This window comes from Rhipicephalus microplus, chromosome 3, assembly GCF_043290135.1.
Source record: "Rhipicephalus microplus isolate Deutch F79 chromosome 3, USDA_Rmic, whole genome shotgun sequence".
In the NCBI taxonomy this organism is placed as follows: domain Eukaryota; kingdom Metazoa; phylum Arthropoda; class Arachnida; order Ixodida; family Ixodidae; genus Rhipicephalus; species Rhipicephalus microplus.
In genome coordinates this window covers 266,926,184-266,946,743 of record NC_134702.1, presented here as the reverse complement: position 1 = coordinate 266,946,743, position 20,560 = coordinate 266,926,184, and the positions used below count along the sequence as shown (strand labels likewise).

Below are 20,560 nucleotides of genomic sequence, written 5' to 3'. Positions count from 1 at the left end.
TGTAATTTACCGCTGCCCGATGTGTACAACATCACTACACACCCACCACCAATAGCAGTGGTCGAGTCAATCCATCGGACACTGCTCAGGTCCCGATGTCTGCCTACTGACATCCGAGTCAGTGTTCTGCATGAACATGAAAGCATGAAAGCCACAGTATGGCAATCATTCTGTCATGCGTAAAAGGGTGCAAGGCGTGTGCAAACGCTGAAATGCGGTGATGGTGCGAGGCCTCGATGGTGCGAATATGCGCCGAATTCACGAATGGGATAGATTGGAAGAAAGCCGATGGTGCGCAACGTGAGCTGTGATAGAAAGCTCCCGGCAGATAAGGTAGCATTGTCCTGTGGAGCGCCGAACGAGAAAGGCTGAAGAAGAGAGTGGCGCTCTCGTGGCGAAGGCTCAGTTAACCCGGATTTGAAGGTGGCGGCGTTCCGGGCACTAGAAAGCAGCTGTCGATCTTGGTAGACACCAGGAGATGCTTTCTGGACCTGCGGCACCTTCTAACAGCAGTTCGTGGGACAACAGCAGTTCCCGGGACTCTTGACCTTTTTTACAGGATGGTGGCAAGCCACTTAGCAATCCCCGGATTGACACGTTGATAGGTTCCGGGTCACAAGTAAAGACGAGCAGATCGTCAAGCAGATGCGTGCCGACTACAATAACTGCAAGACGTCTTCAAAGACTTCGGCGACGATAACACTTCATCTTAGTTCCAGAATGGCATCATGAACATTAAGAATGTTCAACTATTGCACGATCGCATGAGAATAGCCCCCGAAAGTCCATCTTGCCTAGAGTCAGCTTAGGGCTAGAAACGAACTTGAGTTGGATTGTTGTTAGTTTCGGTTCTGTCTCACTGTCTAGCCAATTAGTGTAGCATATTTCGTTCTTGAGTCACGTTTGAGTGTACAATTAATGTTTATTACTTTGAGTAATAAAAAAGTGTTAGCTATGCTACCTACAACTTGTCTCTTTCTCAATTCCGTCTCCTGCAAGAGTTCCAGAGATTACTCGTCGATGGTTGATTGTTGCTACTTCACTGTGCCACTTTGTAATGTCTTGCACACATTGCCCGCACCAGCCCTTGCACATCTGCCCTCCGTACCACCTGCAGGCATCTCCAGTGTCTGGGCTCACTCGCAACACCAGGTGCACTCCCAAAAGGCCCCATCACATCATTGCAGTGCCCGCCTGGGTACAACCACAGAGTTGTGCTTTTGCCCAGCTTTTCGCCCATTTCCAGTGTTCCCCAATGGAAAGATCATAAACCTCTCTGTATTGATGACTTGGACTGCCCATGGACCCCTCTGTTTCGTGTCATGAGCTCTCTTGTATATACACAGTCATAATCTAAATTTCAGATTCATTTCTGCAGGAGTGGGAGGGGTAATCTGTAGCGGCATTATCATAGTCATTTTCCAACCATTGTGCTGCACCTCCATCAGAAACCGTGCTCACACTACTGGCAGTACGGATGCTGCAGCCACCACCACACCATTAAGCCTTCCATATGATGTGGCGAAAAATTACACGGCCATGTCAGCCACTGTCACGTCTATGTCGCTACACATTCATGCAAATTGACCACTAAAAAAACAAGCCACTAGCTAGCCTACTCACCTGATGATGAAGTCGATGTCATTGTTGGCAATGGTAATAGTTACTGGAGGAAGACTAGATTCCGGGCTGTCCATGTGATTTTCCACTGTAGCACTAAAGAAAGGGAAAAGAGAAAGTTCCATTCACAGTTCACATATTGGAAGCTATGCTTCAATGCTATTCACTGCTTTTTAATTGCAGAGCTATTGAAGTACAGAGTAAGGCCAGTGTTGTAGATAGAAAACTAGACAGGTATGTGCCACAGGAAGCAAGCCAAGCAGCTCTTGGCCTCATATAATGTGGTGGGAAAGGGTAGAGAAGAGTGATGTGAAAACGAAACGGAGGGCAACAATGAGAGGCAAGAGTAAAGCATAGCTTAGCCCTGTATAGTTGAAAATTAATTCTGTAGAATCCTGCAACGTGGTGGAAGGGTTATGAACAATAGATGAGAAGCAGTCATTCGTAGTACAAAGTCACAAGCCAATCCATATGGATTTCTCAGTAAGAAAGCTTTTCAATGGATGAAAAATTTGCCCTGGACCAGGATCACACCAAGAACCGATATTTTCAGGGCAGCTGCTCCGCCTATTACACTAATCAGGGCTCTAGCAAGTGTCAGTATGAAGGCATATTAATCAACTCAGTACATATGGGCACAAAATATTACGAATCCTTTCTTCAATATTCCGCATTGTGGCAGAATGGTTTAAAAAGAGAAATTGAGAAGCACCCTTTCATAGCACAAAGCCTAAAGGTAATTCATGTGCATTTCTCAGGAAGAAAGCACTTGCAGAACTCTGGTGCATACCATTCTTGAACTTGGGAACCCCTATCAGGTGTACCTTGCAAGCAGACTGGAAAGAACACAGAATAATGCACTACGCTTCATCTGCCAAGAATATCCCCATCAGGATAGCGTGATGGTAGTAGAGCGTGAGATTGGGCGAATTGGTAAACAGTCAAGCAAAATATTTATGGCACAACTGAGAAAAGGAAGAAGAAAAAAGAACAACAAAAGAAGACAGAACAGCGCCACAAAATCCGGTCATCACTGCTCTTCAAAATGCCACAGGAATTCAAACACAGTGAACTATTGTAAAGGCAAACTCAGTTTACGTGAATTCTAACTCATGCCAAACAGGGAAACATTTGTTTGGTTTCCCATAGAATCAATAAAAAAAATTGTATATCCATTTAAGAAGAACCGCCGAACAAGTCTCTCCTGTTAAGATGAACTTTTGCAGTGACCAACAATGTTGGCGATTCGTGCAACAAACATTGTAGCGTTCATTAGGCATTCATTCAGGCAAACTGGAGAAAGCAAAAGAAAAAAACGCCAGACCTGCGCGGAAGGCGCAGCACAGTCACAGCGAAAGCAAGAAGAGCGGCCTTTAAAAGCCTTTTCAAAACACTCACTGGGTAACTACTGCAAGAACACTTGCTTGATACACACTGGGGCATTAATAATAAACTTTTGGGTAGTACGTCGGCATTCGCTATGCTATTTTTCGTCATTCTTTTGAGAAGTGTGGTATCCGCTAAACACTTGCAAGAAACTTTGTGCCAATTGTTTATGCAGTAGCTGACAACGATGGGAAATTATGACTGAAATGGGTATACACCACAGTTAATAGAGGAACCAGAACACGCTCTTGTAATGGGTCGGAGCATTGGACGGCCCACTCGTTATGCTATTCGCATTGTGCGACGACTGGCTGTTCTTTTGCTGTTTTAAAACGCTTCACAAGTCGTATTAACGCGATTGCTTTCTTGACATCAAGCCTGCCTAAGGCAAGTTTGCCAACAAGTCACAAGCACCAGCGTAGCTCTGTGGTAGAATACTTGGCTGGCACTCAGCAGACCCGGGTTTGAGCCCCACTATGTCTTCGGGGCTTGGGTTTTTTTTTTTTATAATTTCGTTCGCACGATGAGGTTAAAGACACCGGCGGCGACATACAGCTGCGCACGACCCGAGTTGTGATCTCATCATAACAGCTCTCGCTGTAAAAGAAGCGCTTCCTGGTAGAGCATTGCACGGGCCTCGATTTTCAGGCTAGGTCTGGCCCTCGCCTGGAACTTGTTGAAACTTACCTGCCTGAGCCTAGCCCAGAGATCGAAAGCGAGACCCAGGCCCGGCCTGTACCCGAAAAAAAAAAGAGATTCATCTACCTGTCTCGGCCAGGCCTGACCGCAGATCAAGCCTGGCATAGGCCCAAGTCACTAATCTTGGTACTGTTGCCTAAACACAAAATCGTCAACAAGGTGTTTTAAATGGCAAATATCTGTGCTTTGGTGGTGGGTGCTTCACTAACAACTGCATGTACTTTAACATATGGCAATTTCTCGTAAAAAAAAAGGGGGGCTCACGGTGAAAGCACTGTTAAATATTGCGAAGACACATTCATTCCGAATAAAAAGAAACGCATCAACCGAGAATACCCTTGGATAACGCGTGAGATAATTCAACTGAAAAGAAAAATAAAACGACGGCAGAAAAAGGGAACCAAAAACAACGTACGTGATCTTATCGGGACATTAAAGCATAAAATGTCAGAAGCAAAAACCCGCTTCTTTAACACTACGTTAGCTTCGTTTATGGCGCACTGTCCCAAAAAATTCTGGCGATACTTATCAGATGAACGAGACTCAATCTCACAAATTAAAAATTCGGAACAAATCATTAAAGATCCCGAACTCATTGCTAATGAGATGAACAAGTTTTTTCAGTCAGTTTTCACGAAACATACCAGTAATGCGCTACTACCTCCTTATACTGTGAAAATACCCATGGAAGAATTAGTCGTAAATGAGGAGGGCATACTTTCTCTATTACAAAAGCTTGATCAAAAGAAATCTACGGGCCCCGATCAAATCACTAACTCATTTTTAAGCCGATACGCTAATTGGACATCTAAGTATCTCTTTAAAATATACACGTTATCTCTTCAAACTTCACAGATACCAGACGACTGGTGCAATGCTGTAGTAGTTCCTATACATAAATCAGGCCCCAAACTAGAAATAAGCAACTACCGCCCAGTGTCACTTACGAGTTCGTGCTGCAAAATAATGGAACATGTAATTTTCAAGGCCATAATAACCCACCTAGAAACAAACGAACTTCTCTACAAACAACAGCATGGTTTCAGATCAGGCCTCTCAACTATAACCCAATTAGCTGAATTAACTCATGACATAGCCAACGCAATCAACGATAACGTCCAATTAGATGCTATATTTTTAGACTTTTCTAAGGCGTTCGACGTTGTCCCACATCTGGATTTAGTCAAAAAACTAACGGCTTTTGGTATTGATATTAAAATAATATCCTGGATCAACAACTTCTTAACTAAACGGAAACAAAGCGTTAAAATTGACAATCAGCTATCAGAACCACTTGATGTTTATTCTGGTGTACCTCAGGGATCGGTTCTTGCACCTCTGCTATTTTTAATGTTTATTAACGACATCCACTTTTCCGTTGAGAACCCTATTCAGATGCGTCTGTTTGCCGACGACTGTGTCGTGTACACAGTCGTGCGCAATTAAGACGACCAAACTAAACTTAACAATTCACTTCAGGCAATTTATTCCTGGTGCAATACTTGGGGCATGAAATTAAACACATCAAAAACGCATTGCATTTCTTTTACAAATAAGAAATCCCCCCTTAACTATACATATAGGATTGGAAACTCAATTATCGAAAAATGCAATCAAGTAAAATACCTAGGCATTACACTCACGCAGAATCTTAACTGGGAACCACACATCTTGGCCATGTGTCAGAAAGCGGAAAAGAAATTATCTTTCTTAAGAAGAAAACTGCGCAATGCACCACCACATATTAAAATAAATGCCTACAAAACACTAATTAGACCATGTTTAGAGTACGCCGATCTCATCTGGAGTCCACATCAAAAGTACCTGATTAGTAAAATAGAACGAATACAAAAATTGGCAGTAAGGTTCGTATATTCAGAATTCGCGAGGCAGTCCAGTACCGCAGATTTACTCGCAAGGGCAAACTTAAAACAACTTTTTCAACGCAGAATAATGTCACGATTAAAATTCCTTTACCAATTATATCATGGTCATTTCCACATATCACGCTCTCATTATCTGCAAGATCCACTTAAACAATCATTCCGACTAAATCATTCTAAAACAATACGCCAACCTTTAAGTCGTGTAAACGCTCACAAACATTCACTTTTTCCGTCAGCTATCTCCCTCTGGAACAGCCTACCCAACGACATTGTTTGTTGTAGTACGATTGACTCTTTCATCAACCGCATACAGTGTATTGAATTTGCACCATGATTTTTTTTTTTCTTCTTTTGTTTGTTCATTTTTTTTTTCTTTTTTTCTCTGGCAATGTATGTATTTCGATGTATCTGTGTACCCACTCCTGCTTGGGCCGTGAAGGGCCTGCAGTATATTCAAATAAAAAAAAAAAAAAACAGCTTAGCTGATATACAAAATACAATTATTGTTGGCTTGGCAGTGATGCACTGTGCCTACTTTTTTTGCAAATACTATAGAGAGGCAATCAAGGCTTCTACAGACACCCGGCTGGTCGAAAAGAATCATTGCATAAACAGACAAGGACATCGACTACAAGAGAATAAAAAATGTGTTGACATTGTGGGAATGTGAACAAGGCTCCCGTTCTGGGTGCCGAAACATCAACCCGAGAGATAATCAAGAGCGATTCATTGGTTGATATGTAGGGTTTAACGTCTCAAAACCACATATGATTATGAGAGACGCCGTAGTGGAGGGCTCCGGAAATTTTGACTGCCTGGGGTTCTTTAACGTGCACCAAAATCTGAGCACACGGGCCTACAACATTTCCGCCGCCATCGGAAATGCAGCCGCCGCAGCCGGGATTCGAACCCGCGACCTGCGTGTCAGCAGCCAAGTACCTTAGCCACTAAACCACCGCGGCGGGGCAATAAAGAGCGATTCACCGAAGATATTATAACAAGAGAAGTGATTTCCAGCATGGGCTCAGTTTCAATACGGAGTAGAATAAAAAAGGAGGACACAAGGAGCAGAACACTTAACGTCTTTTGTTTACAAATCAGTCTATTAAAATTTAAGGTATGTTCCAACGAGAAAGCCAACCGTGCACCCCTCTGAACATGCAGTGCCTGTCTTCAGCATAGTAGCACCTGGCCACGGTACGGGAAATAGAGAAAGAAAGCCTAAATCATTACGTTTTAGTAATTTGTGAAGGTGCCAACTGCCCCTGTAAAGTAGTTTGCACCTAGTGGCACACGTGTTTCGCACATAGGCCACATTTCAAGTTCACAACTACCGAGCAATAGGTGGTGTTGTGCTCATGAGCATTTGTTATCACCACCATCATCATCATCATGGTTAGAACGGTGTCGCCGGCAGTGACGCCTGGCAACAAACCTTGGTGGCGGCATGGGAGAGATGAGTGGGCATTTTTGGCAGGTGGCAGTTGGTGCGAACGGTCGTCTCTAGCGGTGGGCCTGCGGTAGGCGGCACCGCGGGCCGTTTGCCATGGGCCCTTGTAGTGATCTTCTGTCACACGTAGCAACTTAAGTGCACTTTGAGCGAGTACACTTAGCTGCGAGTGTCATTTGCGCACTGTCACACGAGCAAGTTTAGTGTCACTTGCTGCAAAGTACACTTGCCGTCAAGTGCGTTCCCCAACCTCACTTCATTGTGACGGCTGCGATAAAATATGTAACCTTGGTACCAGTGGCTTGTACAGAAAGACGCTGCTGCCTAAAGCGGCGCTCATGCTATATTTAAACCAATGTTTTTGATATGATGTATACTGTTATGTATAAAAAAAGTCATAAAATACAACAATAACCTCGCTACTTTCGCCGTCGGGCTGTTTGCGGCCACGTCCGATAGGGTGATGCGGTAGCACATGCACAACAATGGCTGCGTCCGTCGTGTTGTTTGTTGTTTACTTCCAGGTATACTTGCACATGCGTAGGCGAGTTGTTCTCTAGTCATTTAAGATGGCATGTGCCACAAGTGCTACTTCCACGAAGACAACGTAGTCCGACGATGAGACACAGGCGCAAAAATAACAAATATATGTTGTGAAATCCGTCGATCGCCACTGCCATCATTTGCAAAGTACACTTTGCTTTCTCGTGCAGCAGGGAACCGCTAAAATGACACTTTGTGAGCATAATAACAATCGCTCATGGTGCACTTAAGTTGCCACGTGTGACAAGGGTATGAATCTAGCATTGGCGAAGCTGCCTTGAGTGTGTTCTTGTGTTTGTTATGTTGTTGAATGTCATGTAATTTTGTGTAAGGCTGTGTTAGTGGGTTGACCACAATTGATATAATAATTCGGCTGATGATATCGTCATTCTAAAAGTAGTTAATAAATGAGTGTTGTTTGGTTCGTTCTGACCGCGTCTACTATGTCCGTTAACTCCAAGAGCCTGGAATTCTTCACTTCGAGACTCAACACTGGTGCCCAATGTGGGGTTCTTGGAGTATTTGACGACAGTTCTTGCGGTTCTGTTCAGCCTTTTGTCTGAGCTGGGTAAGAGTAGCCCTACGGGGACTTCCGTTGCTAGCGTCGGCATTGTGCTTTGTTGAGGGCGAGGAGATCGGCTGTTGTGTCGTTTTTCAACTTGTCGGCAGATTAAGTTTTAGATTAAGTTTTTTTTTTTCTGCTCGCAAGTATTTTTTGTTGTTGTTAGTTTTCAAAAACGTTCTTCAGTTGAGGACGAGAGCCATGCGGTCTGCATCCTGGGGTGAGCAAGCTTAGAGTATGTGGATTGTAGGCCAAGCTTAAAGGGAGTGAGTACGGAAGCCTCGTGGGTTCGTGGGTGGTCTGATTTTCTGTAAAAAGGTTCTATCTCTTTTGACTCAGAGAGTCCGGCGTCGTTGCTGTCTGGTATTGCGGCTCGACGCCGGGGCTTCATTACACCGTCCTGGCGGTGGACGCCGATCGCTCGGTTAGCTGCTGTGTGCGGCGAGCGATAGGGCCAGCTTGCAGAGTGGATGTCTCCTTGCGGTTGCCTCTTCTGCGCCTAGACTGGGTGCATGCCGATTGTTGTCGAGCGACTCATTAGGCTTAAGGCTCTGCGCAGCCGCCTGTCACACGTGGCACAACTATATTGGATCATGGCGTTGAGGTGTTGCACTCTGCTTCCCTCATTTTTTTTTTTATCTTGCGATGCACGAGTCAGTAAAAGTGCTTTTTGTTTTATTTTGTTGGGCGTCTCAGCCGCCCCCCGATGTATTAGCTAGCAGTACTGACCATCATACTACGGGGGCGAGGAGACCGAAGCCCCCTTCCCTTTGGCCTACTGATGGTTCTTTCGAGTGTTTTGGAATGTACGCAGCGGGAGTGATGTAACCAGTGGCTGGCTGTCTTCTGCACATCGTCAGTGCCGCTGGCCAGGAATACGGTCGTGAGATTGGGCGATGGACATGCCTGGTACTTGTGCAACTGCCTGCAGTCTGGCATCCTCGTGAGTGCTGGTCACAACCGGAAGGCGTGTCGGCATGAGTGACGGTTCGACGCGCCGACGACAACGTTGCCGTTGTGGGACCGGTACTAAGGTGAAGTCCTCGAGCCAGACAGTGCAGCAGTGTCGACCGGTGGTGGTGTCTTTGTGCTTGGGCATTATGTAGAGATATGTGTTGTCATGTTTTGTTAGAGCTTGTGTAACTGTTGTCTTTTTTTATGTTTTTTTTTTCTCTATATGATTTGAATTAAGGTTGGGGGGATGTGGGTGTGCCAACATCCCCTGTAAAGTAGTTTGTGCCTCGTGGCAAACGACTTTCGCGCATAGGCCACATTTAGGGCTCACAACTACCGAGTGGTAGGTGGTGTTGTGCTTGCGAGCGTTTGTTATCACCACCATCATCATCATCATGATTAGAATGTTGGCCCCGGCAGTGACGCCTGCTGGACGAACTTGGTGGCGGCACGGAAGAGATCTTTGGCGGGTGGCTCTTTGCCGGGTGGCGATTGGCATGAACAGTTGTCTCTAGCAGTGGGTCTACGGTAGGCGGCACCGCGGGCCGTCTGCCGTGGGCCCTCGTGGTAAGTCAAGCATTGGCGAAGCTGCCTTGAGTGTGTTTTTTTGTTATGTTGTTGAATGTTGTGTAATTTTGCATAAGGCTGTGTTAGTGGGTTGATCACTATTGATATTATAATAATTCGAATGACGATATCGTTGTTCTAAAGGTAGTTAATAAATGTGTGTTGTTTGGTTCGTTCTGACCGTGTCTAATATGACCGTTCACTCCAAGAGCCTGGCATTTTCCACTTTGAAGCCCCACAAACTACACTAATTAGGACAAAAATTATGATAAGCTGCACGCACCATGTGTACTTTTAGAAAGATGTACTAGCAGCCGATAGGAAGAGAAAAAGTTATGCCATAGTATTTTTTTCAACTATGACACAGCTGCTAGTATATAAACAGTAGAAGTTTCCTATGGCATATTCTACAGCTTGTTTCTTTGCATGACATTGGGCAACAAAAAATGAGATTATAAAAAGATACCGGCTTTAAGCACGCCATGAGCTTTCGCATCACATATCCTGCCGCGCTAAAATTTTCTGCACTGCTTGCACTAGCCGCAGTGGTGTAGGCTATGTCTGCCTTGATAATTGTAAAGGCGTCCCCAGTTGTCGTCCATAATTTCTGCAAATAGAACAAATTTAGGATGCAAGGGTTGACGCTTGGGCAAGTTGATGGGAATTCATTTCAAATAGTGTTAACAGCAGAAACAATGATAGAAAAAGTCTGGCACTGATGCCTTGAAGCGTAGTGTTGAAGCGCAAGTAGGCTGGCTAGAAGATGCCGGGTACCCTAAGGCTTTACTGTCTGCTGTTGCTGGAAAGCTATTGAGACAGGTTCGACAAGGAGATGATGGCAATGAACGTGAAAACACAAACAAAAAGCGCCTCGTTTTGTTGCCGTATATACACAATGCGTCACATAGGCTCAAGAAGATAGGAGGGCACGCCGAAATGCAGGTAGCTTTCTCGAATCCCGAGAAACCTCAGAAGTGCAAAATGATGAATCCTCCACCTTCAAAGGGGCTCGAGTGTTCCGTGAACCACAGGACACTGTTCGTCTCCGGTGCAGCATGGGCTGTTTATTGAATGTCACTGACGTGTAGGAAAAGCTACGTTGGTCAAACGGCCAGATGCCTAAGTGACTGCTTGCGTGAACACCATAATAACGTCTTCAATACAATGCAGGGTCACATCGGCATTGATTGTTGTGACCGTGGGGGTACACCCTGCTTCAATCAGAGTAAGGTGATGGCAAGGCATAGGGTTCAGCAAACTCGTGAAGTTATCGAAGCAGATATACATATGCTAGGTGGTAAGTACATTGGCACACCGTCTATTACGCTCCTAAATCAAGGAATTATTACCCTGGCTGGGTTATAGGACGCATGTGGTGTTAAGCTCGAACAAAGCTCGAGCAAAGCAATGCATGTACAGGCCGTTTCATACTTAGGGGAAATTTTGGAGTGCCTAGCATGGCGATGGCACTAGCACTGCAATCGCGCGCCAACAGCAGCTCACGCGAGTGTAGACACTTCAAGGATGTAGAGTTGAACTGCGTCGATTGCTATGGCAGGGCGTGTGTCGCATTGTCGGCCAGCATAAATATATCATTATTGTTGCGGGAACTGCGCCGATACTTTGCACTAATTATTTTCAAAACAATCTAAACCGGATGATTGAATACAAAAAAACAAGTAACGACAAAGTCGCGCATGCTTTTTTTTTATGTCCCGTCTTGCTGCGCAGTTTTTTAAGAAGCTCTCGCAGCAACTTGCCCAAAGTTAATGTTTGTCGGCACTAAATGTTGTGCAATGACATCCTCTTTGCCTTGATTCGTGATAATGGGGCACTAGACACGGTATTTGACAGCATACCTTGTTTGCTCTATAAAAACATTGTGGCACTGTGTGCGTTCTCGAATATTTATTCATTGTGTGCCCGCCGCAGTAATTACATGAGGAAGACACAATAATGGACATGCACCGTGCGTGCTGTCTATTTCATTTTAAATGAACAAAGCACTTGGTGGTGACTGCTGAGCAGGGGAGCGGGTTTAACAGATCAAAACAAATGGGAATGAATTAAAAATGATTTAGAAAAGAACAACCATCTGAACGTGCTTATTCTCGATGACACTTGATCTTAACAGAAAGATTTGCTCCTGGCGCCGAAACACACTCGTCACGCTTCCAAGTTCATGTCACCAGTAGTAGCGATGATAGCTCTCAATCTAGACAACAGTGAATGCATGGTGTCAGTTATATGTTCGGTTAACGATGGGGGCGTGACATCACAAGATCCAGATTTAACTCAATAAAAGGGGGGGCTCATCTGCCGTACGTTTTTAATTCTTTTTTTGTTGTCTGAAAAGAGTAGTACTGTGTTGTTTGCCTGGTTTACCATGTCTCGCATACCAGAAAAAGAGCGACCTATAAGTATCAAACTCTATTGTAAAAACTACACTATATTTCGGAGCCGTCTAGTGAGTCTTGTGGTAATGAAATGTCGTTGTAAAGAGATATCTTCATTCTTTGTCCTCACCTAAAACATTTCTGAATTTATTGCCATTTGTTTTATCGTGTTAAGCCAGTGCGGTAGTAGGACTCTTCCTCTTGGGTGCTTCTTTTATTCAATGTCAAATGAAGACAACGCACATTGCGTACTAATTGTGTCTTCCTCGTCCAAGTGTACTGTGGTGCACACAATGATAAAATATTCATGAACGCACACAGCACCACGGGGTTTCGAGAAAGCAAACAAGAAATGATGTCAAATCCTGCTTCTAGCACCTCATTATCACAAATAAAAGCTGAGATGCTGGCGTCGCCTAAGGTTTAGTCCATATTATCGGCCCAGTTTCTGCACTAACAATAATATCCGTGTGCTGGCCAGCAATGCCGCAAGCAAGAGCAGCCGTAGCAGGCGACGCGGTTTCAAAATACACTCCTGAAACATCTGCGCACGCACGAGCTGCTGACGGTGTGTGATTGCAGCGTTGGCCGCATCACAATGCCACGGGCTTTGAGATTTGCCCTAAGTGTGAAACAGCCTGTACATGTACAGCCGCGGCCACGTCTTATATAGCGTGCGCACAGCCAGCCTTGCTCCGCAGGGCGACGCCTTGCGGTCGTTGCGGGTTATGCCGTCGCGTGCACAGGAGCATGTGCGGCTTTACAAACATGCAGGCCTGTTCTGCAGGGTGACAGTGTTGAAAAGTGGGCTTGCTTTAGGGGGGACACGGGTCTCAGAGGGTCAAAAATCCCGAAATAATCAACTTTTTACAGCTGACATTTTCGGAATTTGTAACTTATCTAAGAAGTTTCTAGCTTCTTGCGTCATTATTTCTGCCGCAAAATCAATTTATAACGCCCCTGTGAGCGCAAATAGACGCTGAAACTGCACTTTTCCTGCGACGAACCATTGCCATAACACATAAGCTATTGTGCCCATCTTGAACATGTTTGGAAGGGTCGTTTTTCATCTTCAATTTCCCGCCCCCGCTGGTTTGCCATAATCATTATTTTTTCAAAAAAAATGCATCATCGAGAAGTAGTAGCACGTGATTTCATTGGCTCCTTGGGGCACGTGACAAAACCTAGGCATTCAATGGGCTAAGTGACGTTTCCAGCGTCTGCTTCTCCATCGTTAGCGCATGGGCATGCGCCATTTTGCCATGATGCTGTCGACTGTCTGCTACAGTGAAGAAGTTCTGCGCCACACAAAGTTGTGAAGCGGGTGTGGCGATGGTTTGTTCGCCACGAACTTCAGAAAAAGCACCACTATGGCTAAGGACAATGAGGGTAACGAACTTGCGGTGGTCAACGGTGGTCGCTGAGTCATCCGTGTAGGCCCAACTCATGAGCCCATCGGTTGCCGACAACGTCCCTGAAAGCGGCAGTGTTTCCGAGTCTAAACAGTTACAAGCCAGCAAGTAAACAAGCAGCACTGAAGCTACGAGAGAAATAAATCTTTGCAGCGACGGAACGGCAGCGCAGTCTTATCGCTAAACGCACCATTGCTGCGGTTCCCCCTCGTCTGACGAAGCAACCTCATTTGTGCGTGAACTGCATGACGGGACGTCACAGTGGAGTTCACCACGCGTCAGCAAACAACAAAAAATCAATTCTTTCAGGGTGAATGTGCTCGCCGCCCACGCAATTGAGGCTACTGGTAATAGGAAGAGTGCTTTTAACAACGCGTTCACAACGATGAACTTATCGCACCGCGGTCTCAACTCGAAAATGTGGCAATCTTATGTGAAAAAGAAAGCAAGACCTCGCTGCTCTTGCAGCCTCGAATATGATGAGCGAGTGCGCGAGTTCTATTTGCGACATCTACATGTAACTCAATCTGAACAAGCCGGAAAACATCGCTTTTACATACGATGGATCGCGGATGACGCACGCACATTCATCGCACGTCGGCGTCAGTACCGTCACCGAATCGATGAGCGGCCTTGTCAGCAGACGAGCACACAGCAACAACTTGTAGCAGGACTTAAAGAAACGACACGTCGATGCAATCAGTCCGAATACACGTACAGTGCATATTAACTAACTAAAAGTATGTATTCCATGATATTCTTCACGCCATAAGGCTGAAAGTATGTATTCCATGATAATCTTCACTCAATAAGGCTGAATAAAGTTTTAACCGTTTGATTTTTCTCATTTTCTCAGAACACAGATTTTGACCACTTTCATTGTTTTCTTTTTCAGTAAAAGCGCATCTAGGACAACTAAAGCTATAATTATTTTTGCACAATGTAGTTAAATGTGTTTGATTCAATTTTTAATGTGCAGCTTCAATTTTTTTTAATTTTCATTAAATTTTTTTTTTGGTTACATGCAGACAGTGAACTTTATTGTGCTGTAATTCGAAAAGTACTTGTTCAATTTTTGATCAGCTTGCAGTGTGGCCCTCCTTAGGCTTTCTAGTATCCATATATCTGTTATTGACTATGTGATTTAATGTATATATTTTTGTTATTCCAGCGAGAAATACAATGTCATTACTAATTATCTCAGAAAGTAATTAACCTGCATAAGATATACCTGGATAGTTAAAGTACGCTCAAGGAACTGAACAAGGCTGTGCAGTAGTATAATGAACAAGGCTGTGCAGTATCATCTAATTTGGTCGAGAAATAACCCACGTTATCTTGAAAACCCATGTCCCTTCTTGACTGACAATCCGCACTCAGGGTGCTTTCGTCCTATTTATTTCATAAGACGCCGTCTTATAAAATAGATTTGACGAAGCGCCCTGAGGGATCACAGATCTTCGACTAAACAAGCACACCTTCCATCATTGTCACCCATGCAGTGCATGTGTGCATGTCTGTAAGGCCGTGCATGCTCCTGTGCACGCGATGTGACAACCTGCAACGGCCGCAAAGTGTCGCACTGCAGAACAAGGTTAGCCGCTTGCGCGTGGTTGTGGCTGTACATTCTTTCCTTCGTATTTTTTCTTATTCTTTTTGGTCTTGCACTCTCTCCCTTGCATCCTATAAATGCACTTCTTATCAAAATAAAAGACTAGTCGGAAGTCAGCACTCTTTGCCTCTGTTGTCTCCTCCTTTTTCCAATCTTTCCACGCACTGTTAACACTTTTTGAAATGAAACTTAGGAAGCCTCTGTGGACTTTTACACAATGAACATAGCTATTCAGCTCACCCCTTCAATTCTCTCATTCCCGACTGTCGTGGCACTCTTCAATGTCATCAATAAAACTCCTCTTCGCAGTTTTCAGCAATGTATGATATGCATGTTTTGCACTGCACTCTGTTACCCTATAATAACGCTGCATGCCTTTCTAAAATTGTACGCCACATATTAATGTTGTATGGCTTTCTGTAAAACCACTTTCATTCACTGACAAGCCATCAGCGAGGTGCCTGTAAATTCTTGTAGTTAAACACAGGCCCTACCTTGGCAGCCCTCCAATTCTCACTCTCCACGACTGTTATTGGTTTTGTTACGCACCTCATCGTCCTTTGTCCCCTTGCTACTCTGAACATTCTGCATTGCCAGACAAGGCTTATGTTTTCATGCTGCCCCCGATATTTCAAAGACAGGTTGGCTGACAAGCAGTCTTCCCTCAGTTGTCTGAATCGATGTCATATCATTCCAGTTCGAGTACTTGTGCTAACCCTCTAAATTCGATAATTCGCGATTCATTCTGTTTAGGACCTGTTCTGCTCACTTTGTACTCTGTAAAGAATGCCCTCTGCATGTGTGCGGAAAGGCAAGAATGGTTCTTATACGCAACCAACTTTGCACTCTGTAAAGAATGCCCTCCGCATGTGTGTGGAAGGCCAAGAATGGTTGTTACACGCAACCAATTGCAAATTATGGAAGTTGATGGGGCTGCGCAAGCCTGTTGATGCCACAATGTGGTGCTCTGACCTCTGCCCACGCGCAGGCCACTCTGCCAAGTTTTCTTATGTGTGGGTGGCATGTTTCGTGGACCTTTCAAGAGAGCTACTAAACCTGCCTTCTTCCTGTGTATTTTTGTGTTCAAGATCGCCTTCCCGCCGTATGCTCCCTCTCTTCACTCTATCGCAACTCCTTGGCCTGTCTCCATCACTCCGCGACACCGGCCAGGCTGGCTGGAATTGGGAAGTTCTTTTTCTGGCTAGAAATAGGCCCAGAGCCATTTCACGCGTCCTGCCTTGCATGTCTTATGTGCGGGTCTCGTTTTCTGTTGGTGTGCGTGTGTAATCAGGATGGCGAATGGCAGGCCTTCAGTGCCTTTTCTGCCGCTCGACAAGAGATCGGAAGTGCGACCACTTGGCTTGGGCAACACGTTTAGGATTTATAAATTATAGGTGCCGTGTTGTGGAGTGCTTGCTCATAGCTGTTGACCACCTGGCAGCCAACATCCCACTTTGGGTGTCCCTGCATTCAGCTGTGGAGATGGTGAAGGCTTCGTGGGGGGAGCTGATGGCTACATGTGTGTGAAACTGCTTTCACGAGGCAGACTTCGTCGACATCGGACCCGACGATGAGCCTGAAGCTTCCAAACAGGACCACTCTGGCGGCGATTCGCCACAGCACGTCGTCGACTCCATGGGAATACGGGACATCTGCTGAGATGGCTTCATTATGACCGATGATCATGCCGATGCTGCACAATTGCGCACCAATAAGGGCATTGTGAAAAAAGTGAGAGGCAACATCGATTTGGCGAAATTGATAATGACGTTGACAGAACCTTGGAGCCAGTGCCTCGGTGATGAGCATGGTTTTGCTTCAAGTAAACTCGAGACCACCATTATCACTTTTGCTCTTCGAAACACATGCACACAGACTTCTGAAAGAAAAAAAAAATGTTTTCACTAGCAACTTTTTCAAAGCTTCGTTTCATTTACTATGAACTAGGGGATACAGTGAGGGCGCCATTCACAATCAGGTACTTTATAAGCGGGCTGAGCTGTAATATTAGATTGCAGCCTTAGAATATTATAAACGCCACTTTTATGGTGATAAAGTGATTAGTAAGCAAGAAAAATTTGCTCGAAAAAAAAAGAAAAATGCAGATAGTGACGCCACATTCCGATTCCCGCACTAAATGCTGTGACATCATTTATATTGATGCTGTCTACTCAGTCACAGTAAGGTGGTTTATAATTGGTAAAAAGCCAAGTACACTGTCCTCTAAAGGGGCGAGAGGCCTAATATACCAGCTTTCACAAAATTTCATTGAACCTATGTTGCCAAAATAGAGAAATCCCTTAAAAATCAGTGGCGTCATCGGCAGAGAGCTTTGTGTGCAATTTAAAAATACGATTGTCTCCTCTGGAAAATAAACTATGGTGGTTATATTAATGGGATTAGAGTCCTCAGAGTAAGATTTATCAATCTAAAGCAATCCGATGTTTCGCTTGAGTGTCCCTTAAAAGGCAAGAAAATATAGAAGTTCCTCTACAATGGCTTCAAAATTTACAGGACTGGCATCGTGCGGAAACTTAGCAAAGCGATAAACTGGCTAAGTTGGTCACGATTTGTTGTAATGCTTTGTATTATAATACAGAGACAAGACAGGTTGTGCCCAAGCTTCCAACTGTGGTACAATTTTATACGCGTTCCGAACTGAGACAGAGGCCTTCCATTCGTTACGTCAAAAAGTGCGTGGTCTGCATCAGTCGCGAGGACAAGGGTAAGCAAACAGCGAATGTAGGAAATGGAGGCCTGCGTGACAATTTTGACGTTGGCATGAGGACCGAATGAACGCAATTGAAAAGTGACGCGTCCAGCGTCTCTGTGAAACACGCCTTGTGTCTCTGACGGACACATCTTGTGTCTGCGAAGGACTTGCCCAGTGTCCGTGACGGACGCACTCAGTGTCTCTGCAAGGGATGCCAGCACGCTCGTAACACCACAGAGTGAATGAATGATGATGAGTGGAGCGAAGCTTGAAAGGGTTTTATTGGTAAATCGTGAATCTTCCGTTCGTACGTCTGTGTCTGTCTGTCCATCCATCCGCCTGCCTGTCTGTTTGTCTGTCCGTCCATCTGTCTGTCTACGACAATGGAGACAGACAGACGGGATGGCTACGGCAACGAAGGAAGGATTGAGGCACAGCGTATGTGCATGACGCCCCCTGCGACGCCATGTTCTCAAATAACCCGAATACTAAAAAGGCGCGAAGTGCTTACTTTTTTTTCAATTTAATCCATGCCGCCTCACTGCCATTTCAATCCATGTTTCGTTTAGATCATGGCGTTGAGATGTGGAACTCTGCTTCCCTCACTTTTTTTTTTTATCTTGCAATGCATGATTTAGGAAAAGTGAGCTTTCTTTTATTTGAGCAGAGTGTCTCGGCCGCCGCCGATGTATTTGCTAGCAGTACTGACCATTGTACTACGTGGGTGAGCCCAAATCGCTTTCTTCCCTTTGCCCTACTGCATTGTTCCGTCGAGTGTTTTGAATGTACGCAGAGGGACTGATGTAACCCGTGGCTGGTTCTCTTTTGGACATCGACTTCGCCAGGAATGTAGTCATGAGATCAAGCGATGGACATACCTGGCACCTGTGGGACAGCCTGCAGTGCGGCACGGCACCTTCGTGAGTGCTGGTCGCAACCAAAAGACGTGTCGGCGCGAGTCACAGTTTCTCGTGCCGACGGCAATGTTGCCGTTGTGGGATCAGTACTGAGGTGAAGTCGTCAAGCAGCACAGGGCAGCAGTGTTGCCCGATGGCGGTGTCGTGGTGCATAGACATTCTTTAGGGACATGTGTTGTCATCTTTTGTTAGAGCATGTGTGACTGATTTCTTTCATTTTTTTTTTTTTTTTCGAGATATGGTATAAATTAAGGCTGAGGGAATGTGGAAGTGCTAACACCCCCGATAAAGTTGGTTGCACTTAAAGGCACCAACCTAAAGGCACCGTATACAACCTAAAGGCACCAAGTCTGCCAGTACGAGACGCTCTTTAATGAATAAGGCAAAGAAGTGTATACCTAAGGGCTTGTTTTTTCGTGTCTATCTTGAAGCTCTGTTCTCTCCCGAGATTGTTGTACATTACTTTCGTTTTCTGTAGATTAACTTTAAGACCTACCTTTCTGCTCTGCTTGTCTAATCCAGTTCTCACGAGTTTCAGTTTGTCTCCTGAGTTACCCCGCAATGCAATGTCATTGGTGAAATGCAGGTTACTAAGGTTACTAAGGTATTGCCTATTAACTCTTATCCCTAACTCTTCCAATTCAAGGCCTCTAAAAACCTCCTGTAAGCACACGGTAAATAGCATTAGGGAGATTATATCCCCTTGTCCTACACTCTTCTTGGTTGGTATTCTGTCACTTTCTTTATTGAGACTTATCGTGGCAGTTAATCCTCTGTAGATTTCTTCCAGGATGTTTCTCTGTCGATGCCCCGATTTAGCAGTGTCTGCATGACTGCTCATATCTCTGCTGAATCAAATGCCTCCTCGTAATCTATGAAGGCTATGTATAGTGATTGGCTTTATTCTGAGCATTTCTCTATTACCTGATTGATAGTATGAATGTGGTCGATTTTAAAGTAGCCTGTTCGAAATTCTGCTTGTTCCTTTGGTTGATTGAATTCTAATGTGGTCTTCATTCTGTTAGCAATTACCTTTGTAAATAGCTTGTATACGATGGAGAAATCTACGCTACACTAAAGTTGAGGTAATTGGATACTTTGTGTTTCATTGTGAAAAGAAAATTCAACAGGCCCCCTCCTGTGGGGGAAATAGTCGGTAAATTCAGACCACTGCATAGTGTTAAAGGTCTGGCGTCTAGAAAGAACTTTTCTGGAACTCAATTAGGCAAACAGTAGAATAAAAGTTTGTAACAACAACTAAAACTAAATACTGACTTATAGTAATGCATGTACACACTCACTGCAATCAATGTACGTGAGGTTATATGCCGGACAGAACGTTTAAAGAAATCATTCTTTCCCAAAACTATCCAAGACAGGAATAAGCTACCCGCGAACATCGTCGACATAGTTTCAAATGAAATGTTTTTGCACTGCTGAAATGATTGTTTCCTTGATCTTTTTTGGATGTAATGTATCTACTATAGCTTATTCTGTTAATTTTGTATGTTTTTTTTTCTTATTCCTCTCACAGTATGTGGAAGAGAACCGTGGCAATACTCCTATATCAAATCACTTATTTTGCTTTTGTTGAAGTGACTTAACCTGAAAGTGTGTGTGTGTGTCTTTTTTTGACATCTATAGTATACTGCTTTGAATTATGTATGTTGTCAATCTGCTGTAGTTATGGTTGTTATTATTATGATTGCCAACGCTTTATGTATGACAAATATTGAACTGTGTAGACTTGCTGTAAACCCCTTCCTCACTGTAATGCCTCTGACGCTGTGGATACCAAATAAATAAATAAACAAATAATAAATAATCAATCAAGTAAACAACT

General features: G+C 44.5%; 1 protein-coding gene across 3 annotated transcripts in view; it reads right to left on the bottom strand.

The window, feature by feature from the left end:
* Positions 1 to 20,560, bottom strand: part of LOC119168205 (branched-chain alpha-ketoacid dehydrogenase kinase) — a 225,222-nt gene that overhangs the window by 29,850 nt on the left and 174,812 nt on the right. For all 3 annotated transcript variants that reach the window (XM_037419620.2, XM_075890993.1, XM_037419612.2), the window contains one exon: positions 1,624 to 1,716. In XM_037419620.2, coding sequence (XP_037275517.1) covers positions 1,624 to 1,716 — 93 coding nt within the window. The remainder of the gene's footprint in view (positions 1 to 1,623; positions 1,717 to 20,560) is intronic.